This window comes from Trachypithecus francoisi, unplaced genomic scaffold (assembly GCF_009764315.1).
Source record: "Trachypithecus francoisi isolate TF-2019V2 unplaced genomic scaffold, Tfra_2.0 Lachesis_group14, whole genome shotgun sequence".
Lineage (NCBI taxonomy): Eukaryota > Metazoa > Chordata > Mammalia > Primates > Cercopithecidae > Trachypithecus > Trachypithecus francoisi.
Genome location: NW_022681459.1, coordinates 37669912 through 37680450, shown reverse-complemented (window position 1 = coordinate 37680450; position 10539 = coordinate 37669912). Strand labels below are relative to the sequence as shown.

At 47.5% G+C, this 10539-nt stretch overlaps 1 protein-coding gene across 18 annotated transcripts in view; it reads left to right on the top strand.

The window, feature by feature from the left end:
• Positions 1-3182: 3182 nt before the first annotated feature.
• The window catches only part of RBFOX2 (RNA binding fox-1 homolog 2), a 303630-nt gene continuing 296273 nt past the window's right edge, over positions 3183-10539 (top strand). For 16 of the 18 annotated variants that reach the window (XR_004442258.1, XM_033232813.1, XM_033232806.1 and 13 more), the window contains exon 1: positions 3196-3849. Coding sequence is in view for 17 of the 18 variants with exons in the window: in XM_033232813.1 (XP_033088704.1) it covers positions 3664-3849 (186 nt within the window). In the remaining variant the exon portion in view is untranslated. Of the gene's footprint in view, positions 3850-10539 lie in introns of all 18 variants that reach the window. The other 2 variants (XM_033232801.1, XM_033232800.1) reach the window with 2 other exon arrangements.

Here is a 10539-nt window from a genome sequence, read left to right as displayed (position 1 = left end):
ATAGTGAGATCCTGTCTCAAAAAGAAGAAGAAGAAGAAGAAGAAAATGTTTAAGGCTTCTCTTTCCAAGGCCCTGGTTAAGCTTACTGTATCCCTAACCAAATTAACTGATGAATAATTACCACCTATTAAGTTACTATATGTTAGGCACCGTGCTAAATGTTTACTTTTGTCCCATTTAATCCTTAGAACAACACTGTGACTATTATTATTGTTATCTTACAAATGAGGAATGGAAGGTTTAGTGAAATAAAATAATTTGCCCAGCATAGTGGTTGCACCAAGGGTTACTTGGGTGCTTTGTTTGCCTCATGTGAATCTCTAGCAGCCCCGCTTAAGTCACCTTACATAATTAAAAAAGCCCAATAATAATATTGTTATTCTTTGATCTTGACAATAAGTGTTTTTTCACTCTCATTTAAAATGTGAATAGCAGGGCACAGTGGCTCACGCCTGTAATCCCAGCACTTTGGGAGCCCAAGGCGGGCGGACCACGAGGTCAGGAGATCGAGACCATCCTGGCTAACACGGTGAAACCCTGTCTCTACTAAAAATACAAAAAATTAGCTGGGCGTGGTGGCGGGTGCCTGTGGTCCCAGCTACTTGGGAGGTTGAGGCAGGAGAATGGCGTGAACCCGGGAGGCGGAGCTTGCAGTGAGCCGAGATCGCGCCACTGCACTCCAGCCTGGGTGAGAGCGAGACTCCGTCTCAAAAAAAAAAAAAAGTGAATAAAGGTCAGGCGTGGTGGCTCACGCCTGTAATCCCAGTACTTTGGGAGGCCAAAGGGGGTGGATCACTTTAGGTCAGGAGTTTGAGACCAGCCTGGCCAACATGATGAAACCCTGTCTCTACTAAAAATACAAAAAATTAGCCGGGCATGGTGGCGGTCGCCTGTGATCCCAGCTACTTGGGAAGTTGAGGCACAAGAATTGCTTGAACCCAGGAGGTGGAGGTTGCAGTGAGCCGAGATCACACCACTGCATTCCAATCTGGGCGACAGAGAGAGACTCCATCTGAAAAAAAAAGTGAATAAAGTGATAATGGTAATAATAATAATAGCTAACACTTATGGAGTGCTTATCCTAAATCATTCTGTTCAAAGTTCTAAACATGATAACATTAAATTCGTACAATAATCTTTTTAGGAAGGTGTTATCCTAATTTGCAGATGAAGAAACTGAGACACAGAGAGGGTAAGGAACTGTCATAAGGTATCATGACTGGTAGGTGGCAGAGCTAAAACTCTGCTATTTTCATCTTATTTTATTGATTTATAACACAGCCTAAGTAATACAAACAATATGCTTAATACAACTACTCACCTTCTGAAGGCAAGTCCTCCAGACTTCATTTCCAACCAGTCTGCAATTCCCAAACACCTGTTACATAGAAATTCTTAGTCACCACTGGTCCCGCATTACGTGGGCAGGAGGTGGGAAAGCCTGGGTTCTCACCTGGGTTGGTCTGACTCTGAAGCAGGGATCTTTACTGTTGTACTGTTCCAGCCCTAGCCAGGTTAAACCCAAGTTCAAGGCCAAATCACTGACTGGTTGGAAGGGAAGACCTTGGAAATCATCTAACCCAGCGTTTCTCAACCTCCGCACTGTTGATATTTGGTGCTGGTTAACTCTCCTGGGGGGACCGTCCTGTGCATGATAGGATGTCAAGCAACATTCCTGGCTTCTACACACTAAATGCCAGCAGCACCTCCCAGTTGTAACCATCAAAAACGCTTTCAAGTTGGCCGGGCGTGGTGGCTCACGCCTGTAATCTCAGCACTTTGGGAGGCTGCGGCGGGCAGATCAATTGAGGTCAGGAGTTTGAGACCAGCCTGGCCAACATGGTGAAACCCCATCTCTACTAAAAATACAAAATTTAGTTGGGCGTGGTGGCGCGCACTTGTAGTCCCAGCTGTAGGGGAGGCTGAGGCAGGAGAATTGCTTGAACCCAGGAGGCCGAGGTTGCAGTGAGCCGAGATCGCACCACTGCACTTAAGCCCCGGGCGACAGAGCAGGACTCTGTCTCAAAAAAAGAAAAAAAGAAAAAAAATGCCTTCAGTCATTGACAAATGTGGGAGTGGAGGTGGTGGAATGGCAAAGTTTCTCCTTGGTTGAAAGCCACTGATTCAAACCATTTCATTTTACAAATGATGAAGCTGAGGTCCAAAGAGATGAAGTAACTTGTTTAAGCTAGTTAGCAAAGCCAAGATTAGAATCCAGGTCATTCACGCAATATCCTTTTATTCCTATAACGTACAGGGCATGATATGGAACCCAGGGAAAGTCACGGCAGTCCTTGTCCTCACAGTCTGGTAGGGGAGATAATCTATTGCACAGATATCTCTGTCTCCACGAAGTTGACAAGTCATAAAGAGCTCCTCAGGCAGCAAGGTGTAGAGAAAGAGAATATGGTCCAGTGTTCTGAATTCCGAATCTGCCACTTTTTTGCTGCAGGATTGGACTAAGGTTCAGTTTCATCATCAATGAAATGGAGATCATGGTATCTACCTATATTACCAGTTTGAAATGGGTCTGTGGATGCATTGTGCAAACCCTAAAGCTCTTACAAACATCGGATATTAATACTAACTTCATTAGGAATGTGAGTTATGTTAGAATAAAAGCTCTCAGAGCTGGGGTGAACTATAGACGGGTAGCTTCATTCCTCGACCTTCCAATTCGAGATCTTTTTCCTTCTGCGGGAGGGGAAGCAGGCAAATAGCCTGCCTCTCACAGGGTGCGCATTCTCTCCCCGGGAACCAAGGTGCTCAGGCGGGTAAACTCAGGACACAACACTGTACAACTAGTCCCACAGGCAGGAGCCACTCCCTGGCCCTCGGGTCTCTCAAGCCCCGCCTGCTCCAAGCTACGGCCCCGCCCAAAAAGGAGACTGACCCCGCCCCCCTCCGCGCTGGCCAGCACTCCCGCCGCGCGGAGCCTCCAGGACAGTCCCAGGCCCGTGCCGGAGATTCCCGAGCTTCCCCGATCGCTTCCCGGCCTAACTCGAGCAGTTAGCGAGGAGGCGACGGAGATTGCCGAGGAGGGCTGGCCCCGCCCCCTCCGAGGGCCGCCACCGCCCCCCTAGCCGTAGCCTCCCGCGCGGGCTGGAGTCCTACATCCCGGTCCCTCCCTCCCTCTTTCTCTCTCCCCGCCTTCCCGGTGCTGCCACAGTGGCGGGTCGGAGGATCCCGGCCAGTCAGCTCGTTCCTGCCTCGCGCCCCTCCTCCCCCCAAATAAACAGCCCTCCCTACGCCTTGGGAGCCCGGACCGCCCCCTTCCTCCCTCGGCCGGCGTGTTGTGAGGGAGAGTGTGAGCCAGCGCGGCCAGCGGGCGAGCTCCGGGAGTGCCAGAGGCGGGGCGGCGCGGCGGGCCGGGCCGGGTGTCGCGTGTGCGTGCGGGGGTGCAAGCGAGTGCTCGTCGCGACCCGCCAGTGGCCCCGCGCCGACAACCCGGCGGGCGGGCGGGCGAGCCAGCGGCCAGGCGAGGAGCTGCGGGCGCGAGCCGCGGAGGGGCGCGGAGTGCGCGCGCGCGCGCGCACGCACGCACGCACGCGGGGGGCGGGGGCAGGCGCGCGCCCGCCTGTCGCGACAGTCGGGGCCGAGGCCCAGGGGGAGGTGGCCTGTCGCGGGTCGCCCGGCTCCCGGAGGCGAGGGGGGCGCGGGCGGATGGCGGAGGGCGCCCAGCCGCAGCAGCCGCCTCAACTCGGGCCAGGCGCCGCCGCCCGGGGCATGAAGCGGGAGTCGGAGCTGGAGCTGCCGGTGCCCGGAGCGGGAGGAGACGGAGCCGATCCCGGCCTGAGCAAGCGGCCGCGCACTGAGGAGGCGGCGGCCGACGGTGGCGGCGGGATGCAGGTGATCGCGCGGGACGGGGCGCCCAGTTATTGCGGGGGTGCGAGGGAGTGGCGTGAGGGGCGACCCCGGGCTCCCCGGCTTGGAGAGACGGAGGCCCTCCGGGGGTCCTGGGTTGGAGGTGGGATGGGGGACCAGTCGGGGCCTGGTTGGAAGGTGGGGCGAGCTCCGGCTAGGAACGAAGGTTGCAGGACTTATCCTGGTGTGCCCGAGAGGGTCCTGATTCCTCAGGGGCGAGGAGGCACGACGAGTGGATAGGTTTTGGGGGGAAATCGAACGTGGCTGAGATGGATTCCATTTGTTCAAATCCTGCCTTAGTGACCTGGGGTGGAGTGGAAGCCGGGAAATCCTGGGTTCTCTGGACGGAGTCGAGGAAGAGGGGATCTCGTGGGAAACCTCCCAAGAACAGGGAGTACCTTTTGGCAGCCCTGGGCACACGCTGGGATGGGGAAGAGAAGTGGCATTTCAAGGAGAGGAGTGAAAAGCAAGAAAACTCCTCGAGACAGCCCCGAGGGGATGTGGCTGAGATTGTGGGTTAAAATACACACAAAGTGTGAGAAGTACAGGGAGTTTGGTAATGTTGTGGGGACACGGTGGTGCTCAGTCTCATTAACTTTGTGGAGCATACTAATGAGTCTGAAGGGAGACACCAGACATGTCCCTCCTGTTCTTTGCCAATTGCATTCTACATCTCCAGGACACAAAATAGCTCTTTAATGTCCTGGGCTATAAAAAAAAAAATTTATAGGGCCATTAGAAGACTGGATTCTCAATTCTGGATTCAAAGATAAAGGTGGTTAATTTGGGTAGGGAATGGGAAAGGTATTGATGATGTCAGTTGACTTCATAGTTTTGAGGAAGACCTTGAAACCTTTGTAGGTTTTAGGGTTTGGTCTCTGCCCAGAAAATACTGCTATGAAATGGTGAGTCTCACCTGTCAGCAATTGTGCAGACATGTGCCTAGTTCTCTCAGAGTCATAGGATGTTAGAGGGATGCTAGGAGGACTAGACATCTTTTCCAGGGGTTCTTAACCTGGACAGACTAGGAAGATTTTTACTTATAATAGGTGATGCGCACTTTTTGGTGGAGGAGAGTCAATAATTTTCATCTTTGTTTTTTTTGGAGGGGATTCGAGTCCCAGCTTGTTTTAACCACCTTATTTTATAGATAGGGAATCAGAAGTCCAGAGAAGATGAGTGACTTGGGTAAGGCCACCCAGTTAGCTGATAGTAAAACTAGAACTAGAAGCCTGGTCTTCTAATTCCTATTCCTGTGCTGTCTCCATTACACCACTCTTGGAAATCTCTGCAGTGCTAAAAGACTTCCTGTGCTCTGCTCCCTGCTTTTCAAGCCTCTGCCTGACTTCCTGTGTTAGGGACGGAGCTGTACTTAAGCCTAGCGTATTTGTTACGTGCTTCTTGGTCTCCTTTGCAGAGTTTACCCTGTTACTTGTGTTGATTTAGGTAAAGTGACCCTCTTGGTGTTTATTTTTGAATTCTTTTATTTTGTTTGCCTGCTTTTATTTTCCATTAGAACTCTGTCAGGCAGAGGGATTGTGAGAAGTAAAAGCTCAGGGCCATGGAAGAAAAGACAGGAATATGGGAGACAGCAGGTGAGGTGAGCTAATATTGGATGGTAAGGAGGGAAGACTGGATGTAGGTGCTGGTGAGCAGGTTCTACTTGTGTGTGTGTGTACGTCTGTAGGTATTCATTTATCATTTCTGTCAATCATAGTTAATAGTGAGACCCCCATCCCTTTCCCTCATTTACTCCTGGGGCCTATTATCTGCTGGTTGCCTTCAAATTGGCTAAAGATAGTGATATTTGGAAATGGAGCATTGTGTAGGGACTTCGAGGGGTTGTGCAGAGGAAAGAGTAGTTAGGTCCTTGGGGGTGCAAATTGGCAGCTGAGAACTATCCCTCTGAGAATCCTTTTTTCACTCTGTGTATTTGTGGATGTTCTTTGTTTATTTTCTTTCTATACATTCTTTTTTTTTTTTTTGCCCAGGCTGGAGTGCAATGGCACGATCTCGGCTCACTGCAACCTCCACCTCCACCTCTGGGTTCAAGCGATTCTCCTGCCTCAGCTTTCTGAGTAGATGGGATTACAGGCATGTGCCACCATGCCCAGCTAATTTTTCGTATTTTTAGTAGAAAAGGGGTTTCACTAGGTTGGCCAGGCTATTCTCGAACTCCTGACCTCAGGTGGTCCACCCACCTCAGCCTCCCAAAATGTTGGGATTACAGACGTGAGCCACCACACCCAGCCTTCTATACATTCTCATTGTTGTAGGTCCATTCCCCTATGTCATACAGGTATTCAAATCATCACTGATTTAGGTCCTTCCTTCAACTAGCTGAGTGGTTCTGCAGAAATCTTTCATTTTAGGGCCTCTGTTTTCCTTAGTTATAAAATAAAGTATGTGTACAAGATGATTTCCCTCGTGATCTGCCCGCCTCGGCCTCCCAAAGTGCTGGGATTACAGGTGTGAGCCACCACGCCCGGCCGGTTTCTAAGTTACCTTCTAAAAGATGTAAGTCCAGTTCACTGTCCTTAAGGTGCATGCAATCTGTGTGGGGAGACAAATGGGTGAAAAGTTTTTTTAAAGAAGTGTGAGAGTATTACATGAATGTACTTAATGTTTATTCATTGAACTAACATTTATTGAGCAGCTGCTACATCCCAGGCACTGTTTTAACCCTAAGAGATACAATAGTGAACAACAATGAAAAACCCTTGCTGTCATGGAACTAATATTGAATGGGAAGAGACATCTAATAAATCAACATCTATAATTGTATGGTGATAAGGGCTAAAAGAAAAATAAAGCAGGGAAAGGGAGAGATGGGAAGGGAGAGAATGAAGGTGGTTACAGAAGGGCTTTCTGATAGATGGCCTATGAGTGAAGTGAGGGAATGGACCATTCAGATGTTTTTGGAAAGAGGGTTCAGGTAGAGGAGGTGAGGGTACAGAGACATTGAGAAAGAAGACTGCTTGGTTTGTTTGAGAACAGGAGACCAATGTATTGAATAGCTGGAGCAAAGTGAGCAGGGGCCGTTAGTCTTAGGAGATGATATCAGCGGTTTAGAAATATCTGTAGGCCCTATGTAAATACACACTTTAAAAATCTTAGCCGGGCACAGTGGCTCACGCCTGTAATCCCAGCACTTTGGGAGGCTGAGGTGGGCGGATCGCCTGAGGTCAGGAGTTCAATAACAGCCTGGCCAACATAGTGAAACCCCTATCTACTAAAAATACAAAAAGTTAGCCAGGTGTGGTGGCAGGTGCCTGTAATCCTAGCTACTAGGGAGGCTGAGGCAGGGGAATCACTTGAACCTGGAGGTGGAGGTTGCAGTGAGCTGAGGTCGCGCCATTGCATTCCAGCCTGGGCAACAAGAGCGAAACATTGTCTCAAAAAAAAAAAATCTTATTGTAGCCAGTGTTTTGGGTATGTGGGTTTGTCTTAAAGTACTTTTTTTTTTTTTTTTTTGAGGTGGAGTCTCACTGTTGCCCAGGCTGGAGTGCAGTGGTGCGATCTCAGCTCACTGCAACCTCTGCCTCCTGGGTTCAAGCAATTCTTGTGCCTCAGCCTCCTGAATAGCTGGGACTACAGGCATGCGCCACCACATCCCGCTAATCTTTGTATTTATAGTAGAGATGAGATTTCACCACGTTGGCCAGGCTGGTCTCGAACTCCTGACCTTAGGTAATCCGCCTGCCTTGGCCTCCCAAAGTGCTGAGATTACAGGCATGAGCCACTGTGCCTGGCCTGTTTTCTTAACACGTTTTCTAGCTCCTTCTGTGAAGCTTTCCCTGGCAGCTTAGTTCGCACCATTCAGATCCTACTCTTGCCTCCTGGTATATTGATGCTTAGTTGTGCGTCATCTTTTATTGTCCCTTAATTGTTTTATTATTCTTGTGTCACTGCTAAGATTGTAAGCTTCTAAAGGATAGGAACTATATTTCCTTTGTACGTATCCTTCATAATATCTAACAGTTTTGGGTACTTGGTAAGTGCTCAATGCTTGTTAAATTGAAATTGAAATTTACCATTTACAGATAGTTAAGGGTTAAGAAAAATTACGAAATTCCAGAGTAAGGGTATCATCACAGAATTTTCCAGGCACTTTGGATTCACCCCTTTTTATAGAATAAGTTCACTTACTGGAGTCATTCCCAAGACTGCTTACTAAATGGAGCTGTAGTGCTAAGCATTAGGTTCCAAAGTTGAATCTTGTTAAGTTGTATCATTAAGCTTTGCAGTAAATCATCACTTACCAAAATGGAGTTTAGGAAACTCCAGAGAGTCTGTGATGCTTTTATTGTAGGCTGGGCAAGGTGGCTCATGTCTGTAATCCCAGCACTTTGGGAGGCCAAGGCGGGCGGATCATGAGGTCAGGAGATCGAGACCATCCTGGCTAACACAGTGAAACCCCGTCTCTACTAAAAATACAAGAAATTAGCCGGGCGTGGTGGTGGGCGCCTGTAGTCCCAGCCACTCGGGAGGCTGAGCCAGGAGAGTGGCGTGAACCCAGGAGCGGAGCTTGCAGTGAGCCGAGATCGCGCCACTGCACTCCAGCCTGGGCGACAGAGCAAGACTCTTTCTCAAAAAAAAAAAAAAAAAAAAAAAGCAGAAGCTTTTATTATAATCCTTAGGTCAGAAGTAACCTTAGGAGAAAGAGAGGAAGGGTCGGTGCTTTCAAAGGCAGTATACAGAAACTTGATGTAGATGGAAGAGGAGTCGATGCAGCCCTGGAAAGAGTATAGAAATAGAGAAACCTGAACCTTGGAGTAGGAGAGAAGTGACAAACTCAGCTGGAAAGTTGATGTACAGTTTGAGGAATGTAGTTAAAGAGAGCACTTGGAAATACTGTACTCAGACTTGGTGGGAAGTTAAATGAGTTACTCGTAGGGCTATTAGAGGTTCATTTCACTTTAAGTCTGATATGTATGAAATTTAGGCCCCATAAAACATATTGGGAAATGAATTCTTTTGGTCAGCTTTTCTGGTGAACAATTTGATTCACAAAAATTTTATTTCTGTGCAGTTTTCTAAGAGTTCAGCTGCTGTATAAGGTAAGATATACGTTATTACTTATAGCTTTCAGCAGAATTCTGTATGTCAGTGAAATGTTGATACGGTATAATTATTATATGGCCGAGTAACTGCTTCTCACCATAGAGTCATAAATCCAGTTTAGCCAAGTGGGTTCTGCAGTTATTCCTATTAGCAGCTGATTCTAGTGGTAAGATGACTTTCTTTCAGGTTTCAGGGAAGGGGTTGCAGATAGCCTGAAGTTGCTTTGTAGATGCTGTATTTATTGAAGTAGTTTATTTTCCCATTTGCTTATTTGTGGGCTTGTTTCCTCAAAGGTGGATGTCTCTTTGTATCTTTGTACCCTCATTTGGGTATTTGGTGCTGTAACTAAGCATGGTGCTACCATTTGAGAAGAGTTATAAAAATATTGTGCTTTTTTTTTTTCTTATGAGTAATTTAATGAACAATATTTCACTGAAATTACTGAATTTTTCATCTCTCTCTGTCCTAGTCTCCTTGGGCTGCCACAGCAAAATACTATAGACTGGATGGCTTAAACAACAGACATTTATTTCTCACAGTTTTGGAGGCTGGGAAGTCCAAGATCAAGGTGCCAGCAGATTTCATGTCTGGTGAGGACCCACCTCCTGGCTTGTGGGTAGCTGCCTTCTTGCTGTGTGCTCACATGGCCTTTCCTCAGTGTGTGCTCTTGGGGAGAGAGAGTCAGTGGTCTCTTCCCCTTCTTATAAGGGCGCTCTTTTATTATACAGTTCCCACCCTCATGATTCAATCTAAAGCTAATTCTGGAGGTCCTACCTCCAAATACTGTTACACTGGGGTTAGGGCTTCAACATAGAAAATTTGGAGGGACACAGACATTAAGCCCATAATACTAAGTGGTATTATTGTAGTAAACACTGTAGATGGAGTGGTAATATTGTAGTGGTAAATATTGTAGATGGAGAAATTGGTAAAGTGGTAAATATTGTAGATGGAGAAACTGAGGCACAGTCATGTAAAAATTGTTCGTTTTTCCCCCATGTCTCACAAGGAAGTCTGCAAATGTAAAACTGGAAATGTATTTGAGAAGGAGAAAGTCAGATCTGATTTCAGAGTAGAATTATTCTTCGGGGTGACTCAAGAGATTAGCCTGAGTTGAATTTGTCTCCCAACTCCCTCCCATTTTCTAGCTACTCTGTCATTTTTTTTTTTCACTGTCACACTGACATGTGAACACAACAGAAGCTATCTAGAAATTTAACTTTCATTTTGCTCTAAAGCAGACTGGTGCAGACAGGCCTCAAGATTACAGGACTGCTGGGAAAGAAATTGAGTTATACTACTTCGTATAAACAAGAATGTTGCTAGTGAATCTCTAGTTTAACATCTCTCAGGCCTTCAGTTTGATGTCAGGCTTTAATAATTTGTAGAAAAAGACAGTCATTTTAGTAAGCAGATTTCTTTCCATTTTTGTTGATATACATTTGTAAAGCATACTAAACATCTTTATTCTGGGGTGAATGTGCACTTCCTTCAAAGACAGGAGGGAAGAACCACAGACATGATTGGAAGGAAATGGCAGTAATTGGAGCATGAGCAGACAGATGGAGTGAGGGATGGTGAGTGCATTTGGTGTTTTAGGTGGCCCCTAGG